The following is a 21660-nucleotide window of genomic DNA, read 5'->3' as shown; positions in this document are numbered from 1 at the left end:
TTACCTTTTCTAAGACAAATAGAAAGCACCAAGGTGATTCAAGCCCGTTCCAGCCCCCAAGCACCACTCCACACCCGGGTCTCTCCGCAGGGGTGGGCTGCCGCGAAGATGAGCTGCCCATGACAGATGCCAGGGTGTCACTGCATGCGCGGCGCGGAGCAGGCGGGGGAGGAGTGGGGCAGAAGTGCAGAGGAGAGAACAAGGCGTGAGAGCGCCTGGGGCCTCCTGACAAACCCGCCCCTTGCCCGGCCTGTCAGGAATACACCCGGGAAGGGAGGGATCAAAAGGGGAACAAATGGGAGGCACAAGGGGCTGTTTTTGACGGGATCACAGCTCACTGGGAGAAAATTCCCCTCCCCCCCCAGTGCGGCCACTGGCGGTGTTGTTATAGGAGAAGCAGGTTCCCCGCGGGTGGCGGCGGGGAAGCCCCTGTGGGCTGCGCGGGGAGCCCGGCCCGCGTGTCCCGGGGCGAGGACGGGGCTGGGCGGTAGGTGGCGGTGTCAGGCCGAGCATCTCCTCCCGGGGCTGGGCGGGCAGGTGTCTGGGCGGCTTAACTCCTCCTGCGCCCGGCCGAGTGCGAGCCCCCGGCCCTCGCTCGGGTTCAGCGTCGCCTTCCCCGCCTCGCTCCGCGGCGCGGCATTTCCCCGCGGATCCAGCCCCGCCACAGGAGCACGCGTGTCCCACCGCCCCGGCCCCGGCACTTGACACGGCTGCCGAGAGCAGCGCCCCCCCGCCCCTCCCCCCCCCCCCGCCCCCCCGCCCCTCCCCCCCCCCCCGCCCCCCCGCCCCTCCCCCCGCTCGGAGCCGTTGGCCGGGCGGCGGGCGGCAGATGTGAAGCAGCGGCTCGCGCCCCGCTTCCCGCGACAGGGGCCCTGGGTCTCTTCTGACACGAGCAGAAACCACGTGGGTCCAGGCCTCTCCCTGGCCACACACAAGCCCCAGCCATGTCTGCGCCCCGGGAAAAGATTGTAAGTTTGGGGGGGGGGAACAAAGAAACCAGCACTAGCTCCTGCCACAGGTTGCCCCCAGACATGCAAAGTCCGCTGCTGACAAGGGGAGAAGGAAAGTTCACAGCAGTTGCCATGAAGTCCACGCGTGCCGTTTCTTTCTGTCTGGATGGGCTGGGGACCCTGCTCCTCTCCGGGGGGTGACATCCCTCTGTCCTGGGGTCCCGTCCAGATGCTGAAATCAAAGCTGGGAGTGAGCTTTTGCTGGCACAACACAAGCAGGTCCCCCTTTCCATTGGGATGGTGACACCTAGGACCAAATGTCGGCGGGGCACCCCCAGGATCCGGGGCGGGCACCGCCTGCTCGGGGGCTGCCCCGGGGTCGGGCTGCAGACGTGGTTACAAGGCTCCCGGGTGCCCATCTCGGCAGGATCCGGCAGGATCCAGGTAGATCCAGCTTTTACCTTTCACCGAGAGCAGCCATCAGCAGGACCTCCGCCGCCGCCCTCCCTTCATCCCTCTCGCTTCCCCTCCCCTCCCGTCTGCTATGAAATATGTATCAAGTTAGTAAGTGGTAGCAGCAATTCCTGCCCGAGGCAGATGGATCACTTTCATTTCGCAGGATGATTTCCAGCCCCGCCGAGGATTTCCCGAGTTGCAGCCGCGATCGGAGGCGGCGGCCGGCCTGAGCATGGAGGGCCATGCGGGGGCTCCTCGCCGCGTGCAAGGCGAGCAGGAGTGAGCGGCGGCCAGAGAAAGTGCAGGCGACCTCCCTCTGCTCGTCCTTTGTCTGGATTTGTCCCCTCTCCCCGGGGCATGCTGGCGGCCCGTCCTCTGGAGCGTTTGGCTGGGGATGTGGAAGAAGCTGTGGAATAATATGGGTGGCAGTCACTCCCACAAAACTCCCGTGTTTGATGAGAATGAGGACGGTAAGTAAGGAGCTGTCCATTGTACCTTGTGCTGCCCCAGCCTCCGCCTTACCCGGGCCACTTCCCTTCCCGCGGCTGGTGGTTTGGGTTTGGGATCTCACCCTCCTTTTTCACGGGGGGGGGGCAAAGGTTTGTATTCAGGATGCAAGCAACACAGCCCAGGTGGTTGTTAACCTTGCCTTCTTCTTGGCTGCTCTGCAGGATTGGGGTTACAGCGTTTGGGGCTTGTTCCCCTTGGTTAGAATAAATAAAGGAAGCTGACTCCCAAAGTATCCCCATCTTAAGTATGTGAAACTCTAGAACTCTTGGTTCAGGGGTGATACCTTTTATTAGCCCAACTAAGAAATTACAAAAAAAAAAAAAAAAAAAATCTTTTTCTGCAAGCTTTCCAGAACATGCCCTTCCTCAGGCTCAGGGGAAATTAAAGATGGTAAAAGTCCCCAGAGGTAGAAAATTAACCATCTAGACTGTGTAAAGTATCTTTCTTTAGATCTCATTGTTCCTTCTGAATGTTGCTAATCTGCTCAACTGGACACGGTCACCTGGATTTTACAGCACACACGAAGCTGCATACAGTTATGAATACAGATGAAATCAGGGCACTTTCTGTTTCTTTTCCAATTGTCTCTGTGCATCAGCACCTTATTTCATGATTGTTAAGTGGAGATGTTCTCATTCATATTTTCTTCCCACTTTTTTTGAAACTTTCTTGAGTCTGCTTTGCTACTTGGAGATTTTTCCCTCTGAGATAAAACATGATGCAAAGTGTACCGTAACATCTAAAGAATGGCTTTGACCAGTGGAAGGGCTTGAATGCAATGGGGTGGTTCTTTAGTACCCATAAGCTTCGGTCTAGTTCTCATATGCACAAACATTATTTTATTGGTGTCTGTGTTTTTGAAGCAGTAGAAAAATGTACATTGTAATTTTTAAAAAAGGCATTTGTGTATTATCACTGGACTTGCTTGTGGTATTAGATGCATATGTGAAGCTTAGTTTTGTGTGTTTGGGGTGTAAGCAGATCCATTTCCCAGTAATTACAGACAAATTATTGATGGGTGTATATTTTATTCAGGTGATGTTATGGCACCACAGATGACATCATACTACATTAGTTTCTGTAGGTGCGTAATAGGTCTGTAACATATTACTCACAACTTTTCAGGAAGAAGCTCTTCTACTCAGCATAAGAGACTTTTATTGTTTTGTCACTCAAGAAGGATTAGGTGTGTTTTAAAGTTCTTTGAAAAATATCTTCCTTAATTTGCATTTCAGTCAGAAAACCCAGTTGTCATTCTCTTTTTCTCTGCAAAGAGTTAGTGGTAGAGTAGTTGGTGAGGTGTCATTAATAAAACTTCATTACTTCTACATAAGTACAAGTCAGAATATGCAAAAGAATTCTGTTTTGATTTTTTTCCATGAGCACAATTTTTTTGTAATTCATCACTGTTCACTCAGACCAAGTGGTGCAGTTTGCATTAGGAGAGACAACCTGTGTTAGCTCCTGAGGAAGACAATTTGTGATAGCTCCATAAATATAAAATCTTAGTCAGACCTAGGCACAGATAGTTTTTTTATCTTGAAGTAGCTAATCAATGTGAAGCCTAAGTGCAGGTCATAGAGCTGGTCTACTGTAACTATATTGAGGTTAAAACTACCAGTTTTTACTTTTATCACCAATAGGATTTTAGATTGAGCTAGAAAACCTCAAGATAGCTCAATGTAAAATCCACAACTTTATCTATTTGCAGTGACATAAAGTCTCAGTCATTAAAGTAAATGAAGGAGGGCCAATTGTGAATTGCTGTGGAGAAACCTGCATGCCACTCTGTCCTTTCCATATAAGAAATCATTTCCATAGCACAATTGTTACTAATCACTCTAAAAAATAATTATGCTGCATATACAGCACTGTATTTATAGATCTATATATCATTATTATTTATTATTGTAGTTTTTATTCTTTATGAAAGCTCCAAATACCATCCTCACCCTTGTTTAAGTAGTAAGCTTACAGGAAACTTCCAGAAAAGTTCATTGCTATTGAAAGACTACCTTATATTACTTGAAATAATGCTTTTTATCCTTTACTACAGTATACAATTGCTGGGTTTATGAATATAAATAAGCATTAAAATGGATTTTCCAAAAGTACCTAAGTGATTTTGGAGCACAAACAAATACCATTGATTTTTGAAAGTCTCCCTATTACAGCTAATCCCAAACCTTCTATAGTTCATAATTTTATTAGTGAACATAAGTATTACTGTTTTCCAAAGAGAATCTTTCCTAACACAATATTAACAGGTAAGAAAGTATATCAACTGAGAGTAGTTGAGTAGTTTTATTTGTGAAGAGGACTAATTTTGCTAGAGGATAGCAATACTTCTCAATGAGAATGGAATTGAAATGAATGAGAGTTGTGTATGCCTCTCTGAAAGCTTAATCAGAAATACATTATTTAATATAACAGATACAGTGTCACTGTTGCCTCTTGCAGTTAGCAAATAAAGAAACCCATATGGTATATGCCACTCTCTCACTAAAATGATGGACATGTTATAAAAATATAGTTTTCAGATTGGATTTAAAAGCCATATGCCGCCACTTCATTAAATTAGATAACTGCAACTAACTTAATAACTAACTCTATGGCACCTTTGCATCACAGACTTTCTACATGAGTCATAGAGAATTATATTTAAATAGCAGCTGCAAGGCACCATACTAGTGCTGGCAAATCCCAGGCCATTCATTTCCTGGAGTCACCAATCATCTCTTCCCTCAAGGGAGAATTGATCTCACTTTGGAGAGCCCTACATCCCTAATTGATTGTGATGTTCCACCCCTTCATGTAAAGTTCATTCTTTCTCCCATTGTGTTTGTATTTGGGATAATCAAAGAAACATTGACCTTGAAAGGATCTCCTTGGGTCCTAAAGTGGAAACCCATGTTGTTGCAGGCAATCACATTGTATTATCCTCCTCATAAACATTCAGGCTTCATTTAAAAAATTCATAGACTTTTGTCCTCCCTCCTCTTTCTCAGAGAGCTTCCATAACCTCTTTCTCTTTCTTGAATTGTATCTAGCTTTAGGTATAACTACATTTTCCATCCTAATCTCCAACATTGGACAGGTAAGTAAAAGTTTTTATTTTAGTCTCCACATAAAAAAGACCATGGGGTCTTTGGGAACAATTTATCTTCCTGATTATGAAGGTAAGAAAATGCAAGGAGGGCACCTTCCTCTGATCAATGGTGGTGAAGTAAAGGCATTTTGAATGTGCTAAAGGAGATAGGAAAACCAGACTTGAAGGATTGGATAGATCCAATATTAATAACTGTACAGGAAAGTGGACATTTGTTTCCAGTGAAGATAAATTACAAATTTTACAGAAATGCCAGCGAGAGGAAGGATATGAGGGAAGGGTATATGTACTAGTAATAAATGTAACTCATTTCCAAATTCTCAGTAATGGTAAGCATTACAAATACAGTAGCGAGACTGACAGACAATCCTGGTTCTCCAAATGTGCATCTCTTTTGTTATTCTCATTTAATTTCATTATATCAAGCCTTTAAGGATATTTAAAAGGTGGAGCTTGTATCAGGAGAATATTATTTTATACAGTTATCATAAATAACGACTTAAGGCATGACACTGCATAGTCCACTTACTGTAGCACTGTATAGTAATCCTTTGGATCTGTGGGGAGCTGGTTGCTGTGCTACATAAGCACGTGTTTAAATGCTTTGTTGAACCCAGGCCTGAGATATTCTGCCTCACTGTACTGTACTGAATAATCATTTATCACAATGGACATTTTAAGTATGAATGAAGTGTGAGTGTGTAAAAGTGACCCCCATGCAGACGGGAAGCACTATGCTTGTACTCCATTGAATGTTCAAAATAACGTTTGACAGGAACTTGTGTTTGCCCTTAGCAGAGGGATGAATTTCACCCAGTAGGGTCAGACTATTCATTTACTGTTAACTTTTTGTGTCAGCATAAAGCACCATCAAAGCCTAGTTAAGAAAATTACCTTTTTTCTGCCTAATTGTATATATGCAGTTAATTCAGAAAACAAATGCATACCAGTATACAGTCTATGCCTGGAAAAGTATGAAATCTAAATGTAACATGCCTCATAAAATGAGGGCTATAACAAAGGAACAACATGGAGCAAGAGAAAGAAACAGAAGGAATCTGACAACAATACCAATTGCATGGCCATTCAGTAAGATGAGTACAATGTAGTAGTTAATATTTTACCTTTCTTCACTATAGCATTCCTTGTACATGACAAGTCAAAAAGTGAGTCATTTAAGAAAGGTGGAATGGGTATTTATTGCTGAACAGTTTTGGGATATCATGGCATGTGCAGCCAGCATCATGGACGAAGATTAAAAAGGCAGAAATATGAAAAGGAAAATGGTTTATGACAGAAGTTTACTCAAGGTAATTATGCATTAGTATACCAGTTTATAGAATAACTGAATCAGAGAAGCATAAGCTTTCATGAGGAAGAGCACAGTTCATCAGATGCTACATTTATGCCCAATACAATAAGTATCATGTTTGATTTTGGTCATTTTTATTTTAATTTTAAACACTTATTTAAAATAAAAACATCTTGAAATGAAATGACTTTTAGAAGAAAATGCATTAATCCATTTAAGTAAAATACAAGTATATTTTTACACCAAGTACAACATGCTTGAGGTAAACTTGTATAACACTTTTCATTCTTGGTCTTACAGCACTTCAGAAACACAAGTTTCACCTTTGTGCCAGTCCTCAATATTGCATATTGTACAATAATATTGGATCCTTACATAATGAAAATGGGGCATAAAGAGATTAAGCACTTAGACCATATCTGTTAAATGAGTTACTGACTTAGTTTAAGCATCTGCTTAGCTCCAAACCAGTATTTAAGTCCCATTGATTAAATCAAGGCTTGAGTCACTCACACAGGTGTTTACATCATGCTGCAAATAACGCTGTGAAATTTCATCCCAACATCCTTTCACAACCAGTGGTTTTTGCAATAATTTTGTGTGAGAAATGCGGGAATTGCCTATGTGCTGTTTTGATGAAATATTTTGATTGATTCATTTTGAAGAAATATCTGAGGTTTCTACTGAGATGCAGAGAAGCTGGCAATGAAAAGGCTAGCTCACAAATTAACGGCTTGTGCTGAGTATAGGGAATACACAAACAAATAGTATCTAATCAAAAATCTTGCAATGATGGATTCAAGAAACTAAAGGCAGCCCATAATAGTTAGACTTACATAAACTGCAGGGAGAGGTAGAGACCTCTGTGAATGAGTAGGCAAAGGATATGCAATGCTGAGTTGTTGCCAGTGATAATATAGGCAGAAGGCAGGGTAGAAATGCACCTTAAGGACTAACTGAATCAGAGATACATAAGCATTCATAGCATCTGATATAGTGATTACTTGCTCAAGAAAGCTTATGCATCTTTGATTCAGTTAGTCCATGAGGTTCATGACCACCCTGCCTTCTTTCTGACTTCAGACTAATATGGCTAGCTACCTCTCTCTGCTTAATGATCAGATACTTATAATCATCCTGTTGCCAGACAACTATCCCTGATAATGTCCAAAACTGCTGTGTATCAGCTCATAGGTTCATAGATTCATAGATGTAGGGTTGGAAGGGACCTAAGTAGATCATCAAGTCTGACCCCCTGCCTTGAGCAGGAATGCTCCAAAGAAGCTATTTCAATTTATTAGGTAAAAACAAAAAAATATTTTTGAACTATCTTATACCTTGTGCATAGCCTTTGAAAAACAAAGCTCTCTAAATGCTCAGTTCTGCATCTGCATATACCTAGAACTGCCCTGGCTTGAGCAACTTGGCAACTGTCTTCTTCCTAAACCAAAGTGGAATTGAGAAGCTAAGTGTTCATCCACAGACCCCTGAGGTGCTTGAACTGAAAGCAACTTTTAAAATGTGCCTAACACACAGCAACAGGAGCTGAGGTTGCAAACTACAGGTGTAGTCAATTTCTTTTAAAACTAGCAATAATAGTATCTCCTTCTTTTTATAGTCTTGCTGCGGGGTGATGGGAGGGACTAGATGACCTCTCCAAGTTCTTTTTAGCCCTGTTTTCTCTGACTCTAATACCTAATAGTACATGAGTCATGCAGGAAATAGACCAAGGTTTAATGCTGTAAGAAATACCCCACACTTCCCAGGAGAGTGACCCACTGGTAGGCTATAGAGTACTATTCTGGGAGGCTACCCCTCTTTTTAATTCTGCACCAATGTGCACCAAAAATGCCAAATTCATGGGACCAGAAAAGAGAGAGCACAAGATGCTGTGTTATCATGTAGTTTAGTACTCAGAGTCTTTTATAGGGAGAATAGAGCCCTGGATTCTATTCCTTGCTCTCCCTGGACTCTTCTGGTCTTTATTCCAATGACTATTAAATGTTAAATACAGAAATCACCTGAGAAGCAGTATAGCCTGTACAAAGCTCCATGCTAGCACAGTTGGATTAATAGATTCATAGATTATGAGGCTGGAAGGGACCTCAGAAGATCATCGAGTCTAGCCCCCCTGCATGAACAAGGAAAGACAACTGGGGTCAGGTGACTCCAGCAAGGTGAATGTCCAGTCTCCTCTTGAAGATTTCCAGGGTAGATGATTGCACCACCTTTGGAGGGAGCTTATTCCACAGTCTAGACACTAGAGGTGTATGAAACAGGTTTTACTTGATTCAGATTTAGCATGAATTGGGGACAGTGATTCAGTTTGTTGATTTGGATCTCTGTCCTGGTGTGATTCAGCTGAATCTGAATCTGAAGAGTCAATGCTGATTTGGAGAATCAGTGATTCGGCCATAGACACAGCTTTAAATATTTTTTCTACATATCTTGAGGTACCAGACATGGCTTGTGAATGTTGCAATGGTGGGGAGGATGGAGCATCCCACAGGAGTGTGTGTGGCAGGGGGGATGGGGGTGTGTGCTCAGCCGCAGATCCAGAAATGGACCAGAAGCACTTCCAGTCCACTTCTGGGTCCACAGCTGAGAGCACAGGGGACCTCCCCACCATGTCCCCCCTGGCTCAGTGATCACCATTGGGGGACCCCAGGTGCCCCCCCAAACCCAGGAGGCACCAGTTGCCAAGGTGGGGGGAGGGTCCCCCATGCATACTACGGTGGACCCAGAAGTGGACTGGAAGTGCTTCTGGTCCATGTCTGTGAATGCGCTGAGGACCCCCCCACACACTCCTGTGGGACACTCCATCTGCCCCAGCATCTCAGTGTTCACGAACCGCCTGATACCTTGAGGTATGTTGGAAAAACATTTAAAGCTTTGACTATGTCCAAATCATCAAATCTCTCTGAATCTCTCCAAATCAATTCAGGGAGATTAAAGGGTCTCCTGACTCAATTCAGATTCAGAGATTTGGCCACCAAATCCTGACGAATCTCCATCGAATTGAATCAGCAACTGAAGCTTCACACAGCCCTACTAGACACCCTAGCTGTGAAGACGTTTTTCCTAATGTTGAGCCTGAAATGTTCTTCTAGCAGTTTGTGACCATTACTCCTGGTTTTTACCAAGGGTGCCCTGGTGAACAGTTGTTCACTGAGACCTTGATGTACTCCCCTGATGTAGTGGTAAGCAGCCTTTTCTTTTTCAGACTGAAGAGTCCCAGGTCCCTTAGCCTTTCCTTGTACGGCTTGCCATGCAAGTTCCTGATCATACAGGTGACCCTTCTCTGGACTCTGTCAAGCTGTACCACATCCGTGTTAAAGTGTGGTGCCCAGAATTGGACACAGTACTCCAGCTTAAGTCTTACCAAGGCTGAGTAGTGGGAGAATCACCTCCTTGGTTTTGCTGGAGATAGATCGAATGGTGCATGCCAGAGTATTATTTGCCCTGTTGGCTACATTATCGCATTGCTTATCCACCCTAGCTCACTTAATATTACACAATGTAATGTTAGGCCTTGGGGTGCCTATCTTGCAGGATCCCAAGGCCCATCTAGCACAAGATAAATGATGGCTCCAAGTAAAAATGGCACATTCTAGATAGCGTCCAGTCTGCTCTGAATTTTATTTTGTCTCTGCCATTCACACACTGGTGATTATTTACCACTTTATTGTTTTCCTTGTAAAAAAGAATATCTTGACTTTCTGCTAGTCTTTTCTTTCGATAGGGAAAAATGACTTATAAGTGTTGTGCAGCAGTTTCTTTTATATATTATCTATATGTAAAAATAAAAAGTAATTTTTTTCAAAGCATCATGACCTTTGCTGGATATCCAACTACTGGAAAAAACAAAATATTAAATCAAGATCAGCAAGATTTTTTTCTTTTATGGCCATGTTGATTTATACCATTTTCTTTTCTATTTATGTATCAAACCTTAGTAGCAGTTTCAACATTATTTTGTTCTTGTGGCATTGAAGAGACATAGCAGTGAACCAGGACCCCACAGTGTTAGGCACTGTAGAAACACAAAATGAAACAATGGTCACAATTACTAGGATCTTAAACTATAAGTTATGTGATGAGACGATACATGGATACATATGGGGAGGAAAGCACAAAGGAAGAATAAGATGATACTTGTCAACAGGATAGGTACTGGTATGCAGATACAAGCTGTGTAACTGTCGTAAAGAGTTTGCATGAGTCATGGCAAAGGAGATTATGAGATTTATGGTGTTCTGTACATTTTAATTATGATTTTCCTGTCTCATTCTTCAAAAAAAAAGTTTGTATAATGTACACAAGTAGGAAGTAGCTTTTAAGAAAGTAAAATTATAATAACTTTTCTTGTGACCTTGGTAGATGCAGATTATCATTTGGGCAGTTTTCTACAGAGAAGTCAATGCAGAATATCAGGCAAATCTGGAATGTTCACTTTAATGACTTGCTAATTATTTCTTCAAGTGACAAGGTTTTATGTCCCTTTGTTTGCAAACCTTACACCTCTATTTCCATTACAAGCACTAGGAAATACTTGATCTCCCAAGTAACTAGAGTTAGAAATAAGCAGTTATGTTTGTTTGTTTAAAGATAAATATAATTGCCATCAGTCTCTCTTCTATTAGTACTGCCCGTTTTTGGTCTTGATGAAAATTTCTTGATCTTTTGTGGTCAGGACTTCCTTCTTGCACAAGTAGAAAGGCATCAGCTAAGTCTTCCTGATGAGTAATTTTTAAAATCAGGCCCTTTTTTAATTCTTAAGGAATCTCCCTCTTTACAAAGTGGGAACGTTTACATGTGCACCCAACTGCACAGTTGTTGCAAAAGTACTAAATGACTAAAGTACGAAATGATTGTGTAGTAAGTGCTGTCACTATGTAGTCTCAGTAGTGCATGGGTTGTTTCTGACCCTACTGTGCAGTAGCGCTGGTGTCAAGGTTCACGCCTGCTGACGCTACATTGCTGTAATGATGAGCTATGTTGCCATAGCTTGTTGCTATGGCAATGTAACATGTGATGTAGATGTTCCCACTGTTGCTGTGGTACCTGCCATTATGAGCTATATGGCAATTTTAGGTGTCTCATTCTGTACAATATATAGATGTACTGGAAACCATAGTGTTTGGCTACATGTTTTACACGTATTGTACACTGTGCAACGTAGAATAAATCTAAGTAAATAATTGAGGTTAACCATGTATTTATTGATACATCAGATGGGGTAAGTTGGGGAAATTTAATATACAGATCTAGGAAAGTTCCCAGTTAGAAGATAATTGGGATAAGTTTGGCTTCTTGCCTAAGTCTAGTCCAACTGTCATTATAGGCAGTCCTGATGGCTCAAGTAAAAACAATTATAGTCCACTGGACTCTATAAACACAGCAGTCCATCTGTCTGCTACATGTATCATGACTTTGGCTTCAGTTGAGAGTTGGAAAGGGGGAAGCAGGTTGTCAGAGAGTGCATGCCTGCAATGACTGAGAATTAACAGATAGTGAGCAGAAGGTAGCCATGGGGAAGAGAACCAACAACATGGTGGATTGAGAACTAGATTTCTTTTGTGAATTAATTAGAAATCAGAAAGTATGAGGAGCCACAACTCTTATTTTCAGAACATGGTTTCTGTTCCAGTTAAAAGGGTGTTAGAAAATTACCATTAGAAAAAAATGTTATAGGGTATGATCCTGGTTTTGATCAAATAGCTGAAAAAGCATGTTGCATTCAAATGTCTGAAGATGATAAGCTTATTCTCAAGTAAGCTATTTTATTTTCATCATCAATTATGTTTAAAAAGCTAAGCTTTCACTACTAGGGAATCTACACTTTCAGGGATGTCACTGGTTGCCCTCATTCTTCTCTTACTGATCATGATAGGCAGATGCTCCTTTTCCCAAAGTCACAATGTGTATAATCCCACAGGTCTCAGTCCTGTCATTGGTTCTGTTCAGTTTTAAGTAAAAGTGTTAATATGGAAACTGAGGATCTAGACTAGAATCCCAGTGTGACAGGACTGGGCCCCATGGGTTGCTGTGATGCCCCCTGATGGCCACTTTGCTCCTGCCCCACTCTGGCTTCTCAGGTACGCTCCTTTTCCTCTCTCCTGCCAAACCTTGATGGAATTATTTATTGTAAAGAAAAAAGAGAGGCTTCCCCAGGGTCCCAGAGTGAGCCTTTGTCTATTCTTCAGCCAGCAGTCTCTCCCAGATCCAGCTGATCCCAAGCTCTAAGTGGGGCCCCATCTATGTTCCAGGGAATTACCTGCCTTAAGGGCTATTCATGGCCCCCTTCTGCTGCTACAGCCATGCCCATATCTTGCAGATGCTACTTCATCCACAAGTTTAGTTCTTTTGTAGAGGTCTGAGCCCTCTTGACTTTAGCCCCCACTTTTCTCCTTCCAGCCCTGGCCCACTGATTTAGGCCCAGCTATCTCAACCTCAGCCATCTTTGGTTATCTGGTATCTAGGCCCCTTGGCCCTATCTTATGCTTTATCTCAGTGTTCAGCCCAGCTCTCCCTGGTGTGTCTGGCAAGGCTGGCTCTCAGTTCTGCCTCCTTATAAAGTGTTTTGGCTTCTGCCCCATGCAGCCCACTGGGTCCCAGATCCTGGAAAGGCTCTATGCTGGGTGCCCCTACAATACCATTTGTGGCCTCCAATCCACACCTTACAGCTACATCCAATCCTCCAATCAAAATCAGAAAACAAATGCAAGTCCACTGGCTGTATAACTAAAACTCTCCCCACACTGGGTCTACAATTCCTCCCCCTCCAGGCTATAAGTTCCCTTAGCTCTCTGCTTGCATCTTGGGGACAGCCTAGGTAGAAGTCAGTCCCTCTCTTCAGCCATCCTGCTCAGGAGCTCCTCTTCCTGCCACCTGCAGGGTCTGAGTGATCAGCTGTTCACAAGTGCTGGCTTTTGGGCCTCCAAAGCCCCGCCACTTCCTGATAGGTGGCTCTCCAGGCACCTACAGCAGTTTTGACATGATGGCTAGCCTATTTGGGGACATCCCTGTTGTGGCTCCCCCTCCTTAAAGTAGCAGGAGACCCTAGCTCCGTGTTACAGTCAGTAATATGAGAATGATGCACGAATCTGATGCTCTTCTATAGACAATGCTACACATTGTGAGAAAGTGCACCTGAATGAAAGATGGTTTAAATTTTATGACAAGATCACTGAGATGAGGTTGGTAGGAAGGGACAAATAGTGAGACACTGAAAAATACTGTAAACTGGTCCAGGCAGACAGTGGTAGGTCTCAATCCTGCAGAGACTACCAGCTCTGATTAAGTACTGTGAGTATTCCCATTAGCTTCAGATGGATTACACACTGCATCAGTCTGAACACATATACCAGTGGCTGCAGAATTACTGCCCTGTTAATGTACTCCGTGTAGACTCCATGTAGAAGTGTATTATTTCCTCTGCAACTGAATAAAGTAATTAAAAAAGAAACTCCTATCCCTGCAATGAACATGTTTCTTTAAGCAAATCTTACTTTTAAACTAAAATCCTAGTGACTCAGTAAGACTTCTGCATGTATAACAAATGCACTGTATTTGCAGTGTAAGCAGAAGAGACTAATGCATATTAATTTTCATTCTTCTCTTTCTTGCATCATGCTCTGTGGAGTTTAGTCTTCACTATGTTATTTCCAAAGATAATCAACTTTTCTAAGGTTGAGTTTTAAGTTAATGTTCAATGGAATGGCTAAAACTAAAGTATAGTTTTTGGCTGGTTTAGATACAATTTTATTTATGTGAAATACATATGGCATTGATTTAAATATTATAAACATCACATTGACTCATCTCTAGGAGTTGTTTCTGTTCTTCTTCTGACATTTCCAAATCAATGCAGTAGCTAAGCTCTCATCTGGCTTACTTTAATAAGAATATTCTTGATATAACCTTTCATTACAGAAGTTTTACCTTCATGAATCACAAGTTTTGGGTGGAAAAAAGAAGCAGGCCACCAGCGTCTTCATCTATAAACAGTAGCATTTTTTATTATTGCAAACATTTTTCTTTCAGAGTTTTGCTTAACAGGCATCTGGCAAAACTTAAAAAAAAATGTAGACTATAGTGTGTTTGCAAACTTCATTAGGAAATAATTGCAGTTACACATCAGTTACTATCAGAGAGTCAGTATTTGTCAAGAGTTTCCAGCAGTGGCCGTGTAAACTATATGTAAGGAAATATTGTGGTATCTCAGACACAATGCAGTAAATGTTAATAAATGTGGATTTTTCCTCAGGTTTTTTTTTTTTTTGTCTACAACAAATTGTTTTTCCATTCTAATAGCGAAAAGATTTGGTCAAATCCCTGTCATCCCCTGTTTTGATTACCATAATCTCCTGGTGTGGCTTCCTTAATTTCCATATTGACCCCTACATTCTGTCTAGAAAGCAGCTCACAGGTTAATCTTTCTCACCCAGTCAAACCATATTACACCCTTTTCTGAACTTCTCTCCAATGCTTCAAATTCAAATTTCTGATTTTTTATGTTTCCATGCAATTATTTGATTTTTGCTTTTTTGTGTCCCACTATATGCCTTTGTACCATCAATGATACCAGTCTTCTGATGCTATTTCTTTTTTTCTGGTGCTGTCATCTTCAAGCCTTCTCTTATGCCAGTACAGCTTGCCCCCAACCTCTTCCCACATACTAGTCCTCACTCAGATGACTCGTAAGCACTTCCTACCTCCATATAATTCCACTGCTGCCTTCTCCACTGCAGCTGGGTAGAGAACAGTTCTGTTTTCCAAAAATCCTGGAGGACTCAATTTTATTTTCTTCCAAAGTAAGTGAAATTAGACTGTTTTGAATATTGTGAGAAAGACATACCCCAGAATAATCAGTGGCTGAAAGTGCAATTTTTTTTTTTTTTTTTATGACAGCATCACACTGCGGACTCGCATTGAGCCTGTGATCCATTATAACACCAGATCCTCCTTGGCAGTGCCACTACTTACACCAGTGGTGCCAAAACATTTGGCTATGTGGGCCAGATAAGTGGCATGAAGCTGGTCTGGAGTCCAGATCCCATGCAGGGCTGACATGTAGGGTTGATCTGTGGGTGTGACCTGACCATGTGCTGGCCCAACCTGATGTGCTGGAGCCATCTGTCCACCAGCCTGATCCTGCATGCCTGAATCCAGCTGCACACTAGCATGATATTTTATGCAGGTCCACAATATCTAGCTCACAGGGCTCCCCATAGGTTTGGAAATTTGGTAGCAGGGGAATGTGTATAACAGCAGGAGGAACTAGGGGGTAGTTCGCAGAGCTCTGATGATAGTTAATTTGGACTGCAACTCCCAGAAACCCCCAGCGACTGGAGTGTAGGGGGGGAAAGGAAGAGGATGTTTGAAACTGGAGGAAGAGAAAGAGAGAGCAGCATGCATATGAAAACATGGTCAGCCCTACACAGAGGAGTGCACAGTGGAGCTGGAGATCTCATTGGCTCAGTCAGCCATGATTGTGGACCGAAGGAGCTGTACTCAGACTTGGGGGCAGCTGCAAGCTGCTGTTTGAGCACTCTGAGGACTAAAGCCTTGTTGGGGACACCTCCAGAGGAGGGTGGAAATTAAGGTGCTGAGCACAAGTTCCCAGAGTGTTAATATTTCTTTACCTTTTACCTGTTCCCTCCCTTTGGCCCACTGTGAGCCCAACCCCTATGATTTTCTATATAAAAGTAGGAACTCTCCTTTGCTTCTTGTGCATGTTTTTGAGATTGAAGGGTTGGCACAGCAATGCTGCCACCACTCTTCTGATGCCACATTTCTGAACCATTGGAGAGCATGTCCCAGAGGCTGGGGGTTTAGCATCCCTGCCTTAGTTATTCCTTATTCTGTAATTGTGCATTAAGTTTATCATCCAAAGCATCCCAGAAACATGGAAGAAATCAAATTTTACCATTTGAAATGGAAACTTCACAACAGGAAGAAAAAAAAAGCTAACCTCAACAGTGGCATACACTTTCTAAGCCTGTGCAAGAAACACAGCCTCATTCCTGATTTCTACCTATTTACATCCTCACTGACATCCTGTCACAATTTTAGCTTCTCTCATTCCTTGGAGTCTCAGAACAGCAGAGACTTCCTATGCCTGAAGAAGGGTGATTGTGCCTGAAAGCTTGCTAAGAACTTTTTTCCAACTACTCAGTTGGTCTAATAAAAGACATCACATCAATTCAGAGAACCTTGCCTACCTATCATCCAGGCAAGACTGTGGGGAAGACTGCAAGGTGGTGTTGGCAAATCTGTAGCCTGCCCTTCCCTACTCCTTGCCCCTATGCCTCTGCCTGCCCTCCCCTGCCTCTACCAACCACTCCTTCCCTTCCCAGCCCTGCCCTTCCTCCCTTAGCTTCAGGTCAGGCTCCAGACCCTCCAGCCCTGCTGGGAGTAGCTGCCATTTCTCTGTGGCTGGACTGGGCTGTGGTCAGGCTGGGGCCATGCTGCTGCTGGCTGCCCTACTGGAGCAGAGCTGTATAAGTAGGAGAGGGGGTGGATAAGGGAGGTAGGCTGCAGGGGGGAGCAGTGGGAGAGAGAGGCAGGATGCAGGGAAGAACAGTGAGTCAGGAAATCAGGGAGTGGGATGTGAGGGGTAGGGGCAGGCACAAGCAGAGGGGGGCATGTGGCAGCTGGGAACAGAGGAGTGGGAATGGTGGGGACAAGAAACAGGAAAAAGGGGGCTAGGATCTGTGTATAGAAACTAGTTATTGGGAGGATTTTTTTTTAATATGAAGTACTCTTGGATTTGGGTAAGTATAGTAACTTATGATTTCAATACCTGTTAGTCCTTAAATACTTTCAATTGTGTACTGTTATCTGTTTCACATAAGAATTGCTATTATCATAGCAAGTGCATCTGTATGTATTTATCTGATTATCTGGTTTCATAAGCAGTATTTTCCTTCTTTTAGGGAAGAGATTATAAATTTTCAGGGGTTTGACATGTCATTTAGCAGTATGTTTTAAATAAGGCCAGATCTTGGATTTACTTCCCTCTGGTCCCTCACTCCACACCCTTTTGCCACCCTAGCACTGCTGTGGATCATGGATTATGGACAGAGCTGAGATGGGAAATAGAATTCATGTCCTACACATTTTTTTCAAGATTTCAAAAGGTTTTGCATTCTGCGTAATGGCAAAAATAAGACCCTACAATATTTTCATGAGAAAACAGATACTCTGCATAGCACTGATCTTTAGTGTTGGTTTCAAAGAGCACATCCTGACAAGCATGCACATGCAGGAGTTCATGTTTCCTGTGGGATGAATAGTAGTCTCACATATTTGTTGCTACTTGTTCCTGGGCACACCCCCTACACACACCTCCAGGGCATGGCAAAGTGACCTGGGTGAGGTAGTGGAGGCTGGGGCCAGCATTTGTGTTGGCCCTAGCAGCCTTACCTGGGGTCCTGGGGGCCTCCTGGGGCAGTGCCAAGCCAGCAGCTTGGAGCCTAGTTGGCAGCCAGAGTATGCCTCTGGCCAGCCAGGCTCCCTTTCTGGTGGCACAAACTGCTGTCATGTGCTCTGTGCCACTTTTTACAGTCTCAGGTTTTTCTGACACTGGGATCTCCTGGGGCAAAAAACACCACCGCACAGTGAACAGGTACGTTTGTGCTGCATGAAGTTTGCAGTGCTTCAAACTGCTTGAGGCACCACAAACCACACATTCACGCTTGTCAGGGTATGCCCAAAAGAGCTGACATATAATTCAGAATTTTAAAATATAATCCTTTATACATATCTTTTGTATGATCTGTACTCCCACTGGTGTCAAAAGAAACTTTGTGTGAATGTTGGCAGACTACGGGATTGAGCCACCAGTGTGCACTGGTTTTATCAAATATTTCACTTAAACTTGTATGTTTGATATTCGCTTACATTCTAATTATACAGAACTTGATTGCGTAGGTTTAATATTACCATATGCTTCGGATATTAGACTAAATAATATTTCAGCTACAATTAACATTTTTATGTTCTGTGATCCGTTATTTGTTTGTTCTGTGGAGCTAATAACTTCCATCATTAAAAACAGAAGCTAAGTTCTTGACATTTATAGCTATCGGCTGCTCACACTCATTGCTCCTTTTTTGACTCATTTTGATTATTTGATCTCATATTTGCTTTGCTTTCAACTTCCGCTATTTCATTTCTTGACTTGGTTGGTCCCTGGTGCATCGCAGTTGATTCTCAGTGGCCAAGCAGCAAATGGTAGGGAGAGGTTTGGGGGCAGAAGGACACCCCAAAGGTGTGTAAGTACCTTAGGAGTACCACAGGAAGTTTGTAGCAGATCCAGAATGGAGGAACCCAGGCCTTCTGGCTCCTGTGTTTTAGCAAGGAATTTCTCTGAAAGAGCATCTCTTCTGCTGGACAGGACTGTCAACTTTTTTCTCCAAGGACCAGATTTCAGAGATACATTTTGTCAGCTCGGTCATAAGTACATAACTCCATCCATTATTATAAACCTCATTTTAGTCAACAGATGAGATTTATATATAGTTAGTTATGGAAGGACTTCAAATAGTTTAGGGTTTGAACAGACCATGAATTTTTATCCTAGGTTTCAATATCAGTGTTTATCCTTCAAAAGGTCTAGGAAGAGCACATAGACTCACAATGGTTTCCCTGCTATTCTATGTCCGTGACAAGGTTTTTGCATCGGTTCCATTGTTCTCCAATGACTTCTGATGTCTCCAGTGTTGTTACTCATTTAATAGCTTTTTTGAATTAAAACTCTGTCCTACACCAAGACAGAGCTGTTCTCATAGCAACAAAAAAAATCTTTAATTATGGCTCTTATTAATAATAAAAAAGATTAACTGATTTATGAGTTTTCAATAACATAATTCTATAAATTACTACTTTCTAATAACCTGTATAGCAGTATGATTAAGATTTTACCTTTTACTCCAGTTACTGTCTATTAAAATAAGTAGGTCACATAAAAGTAGCTTTTCTGAAGCATAACATTCAAGTAATCCATGTTATATCATAGAATGTAGACACAACACTGAAATCAGTAGGATTTACCCAGGATATTGTAGTAATGCCTAAATGCTACTACCCTTATTGAGTGTTAATGTTGTAAAATTTGTATATGCATGATGTTTTACTGTAGACTGATCATAAGATCTGATTACTGTGTGGACAGGCTGCTTGGTAATTATTTTTGGGTAAGCCCTAATAAAAATGTATTTTTGATGTAACTAACAGTCTTTAAAACCCATTCCACAAATTATTCCTCTACTTTTTGTTCTAAAGCAGAAACAACTGGATACTAAAGTTCTGGGGCCATGGCATTTGAAGTACCTTGTCAATATATTGATTTTATATTAATCTATGATTATTTGCAACTTAAAGAAATAAAGCAAATTCCTTTTCCTTTATTATTACATATAAATAAATAATTGCTTCAACTTCTATAGCAATCCTATTCCTAACTAAGTGCCATGTGTGCTGATCAGTCTTTTTTCAGGACAGCCACAGAAAGTAAAATAGAAGGGGTGTCCTCAGGGACTGCTCCAGAATAGTTTTGTTAGAAGCGTGGGCAGGGATTTCACAAAAACTGTATGAATTAGGATGCAAGGGTTATTCATATGGTGTGTCCAAGTAGAGGTCGTCTTGGTTTTCCTTTTGGTGTGGGTTCCTGGATGGGTTACAGTATTCCGTAGGTGCATCCACACGTGCAAGTATGTGCGCTTGCAGCAGCTCAAATAGAAGCAGTGCAAATCTGAGCCCGGGCTTTTTGCCTCAGTGCATGTGCTCAGACACATGCTGGTTTTTCATTGTGGTGTTTCATTGTGGAGCAAACTGGTCTTTCATTGTGGAGCAAACTGTGCCACTTGGGGCAAAATAATCCTGCCTGGCTCTTCCTGGATATGCAGACAGGGGGAGCTAGAGCCCAGGGCCAGCACCTGTGCTGTCCACAGTAGTATAAAAAACTGCCCTGTCCTGGCCCTATCAGTACAAAAAGCAGCTCTGGCAAGTAGCTCAGGGATACTCGCTCTCAGGAGCTTCTGGGGCCCAGCAAACTGGTACCTGGGAACACTACCCCTTGTGTCAGCTGGACTGCTGAAGCAGCCCTGAGAGTTCCCTGCACCCTTTACTCACTGCAGCAGTCTGGCAGTAGGGGCTGCTGCCTGGCTGTGATCTGCTGTGCACCTGCCAGACCCGGATGAGGCATCTGCATCTCTGGCCCAGCTGCCAGTGGCCTGTGGCTGCAAGGTTAGCCTTTGTGTGCCATGTCTGCCCCTGCCCGGTCATCTGGGCAGCCTTCTCTCAGAAGATATTCTGGGTGTGGTGGCCTTCTCTGAACTGTCAAAGCATGTCCTACTGGCCCCAATTGACCAGGAGGTCAGCCACAGCCAGCTGGATCTAAAGTGCCAGGTCTGAGCAGGCAGGGTCCTGCCACTAGCCTTTCTAGCAGGAATTCTGGTGTTTCCTATTGGAAAACTGAAAAATCCCTGTTAAAAAAAATCCCAAAGTCACTCTGTAAAATACCCCAAAATCCATGTTCCTCCACAATTAAAACAAAAGACCACTATAAAGAGAAAGAGACAGAGTGAGACAGAGAGACAGCGATCAGTTGGGTATGTTTTATTGATATATCTACAGTGTTAAGGCAATTTGGAAGATTACTAGTGTCTCTATCATAATAATAAAGTGAATTCTAAATATGTTTAATGAATTTATGAATACGTGAATATGTTTTGCTGCCCCCACAGGGGCCATGGCCCCTCTAACAGGGGCTACTGCCCCCCCCCCCACAGAGCCCACAGCCCCCCAACAGGGGCTAAGGCTGCCCTCAGGGGCCATGGTCCCCCAGTAGGGGCTACCCCCCTGCAGAGCCAACATGCCCCACCCCCGCTTGCTCCCCCAGCCCGCCAGATTGCTGCCCTGCCTGGCCCTATCCTCCGCCAGCTCCTGCAGCCTCCCAATGGCTGCCCCACCCAGCCCTACACCCCCATTCCCCCAGACCCCCCAATGGGAGCCCCATCCAGCCCCATCTCCCACTTGCACCCCAAGCCCCCCATGATTTCCCCACCAACCCCTGCCTCTGTCACTTAAAGAAAAAGAAAAAGCCTCTACTCACCATAGGAACAGGGGCTGTGGGGGTTCTGGAGCCTCCTGGAAAAGCCTCCCCCCCCGGCAGCACAGTGCAGTGGGAGGCAGCTGGGGCTGCTGGGGCTGTCACCCTGCCCCACACTGTGTGGGCAGAGCCTCAGTGACCCAGATGGTAGCTGGAACTCCCACTAAGTGCTAGGGAAGGGGCTTTGGGGGGTTTCTCCCCATGA

General features: G+C 43.5%; 1 protein-coding gene across 4 annotated transcripts in view; it reads left to right on the top strand.

Moving 5' to 3' along the window:
• The first annotated feature begins 1511 nt into the window (after positions 1-1511).
• STK32B (serine/threonine kinase 32B) overlaps positions 1512-21660 on the top strand; it is a 315985-nt gene continuing 295836 nt past the window's right edge. For 3 of the 4 annotated variants that reach the window (XM_019553399.1, XM_019553398.1, XM_019553400.1), the window contains exon 1: positions 1512-1876. In XM_019553399.1, the coding sequence (XP_019408944.1) occupies positions 1801-1876 (76 nt within the window). In that variant the 5' untranslated portion in view covers positions 1512-1800. The remainder of the gene's footprint in view (positions 1877-21660) is intronic. The other variant, XM_019553397.1, reaches the window with a different exon arrangement.

This window comes from Crocodylus porosus, unplaced genomic scaffold (assembly GCF_001723895.1).
Source record: "Crocodylus porosus isolate Cpor-Errol unplaced genomic scaffold, CroPor_comp1, whole genome shotgun sequence".
NCBI lineage: Eukaryota > Metazoa > Chordata > Crocodylia > Crocodylidae > Crocodylus > Crocodylus porosus.
The sequence above is the reverse complement of the archived record's forward strand: the minus strand, read 5'-3'. Positions and strand labels throughout refer to the sequence as shown.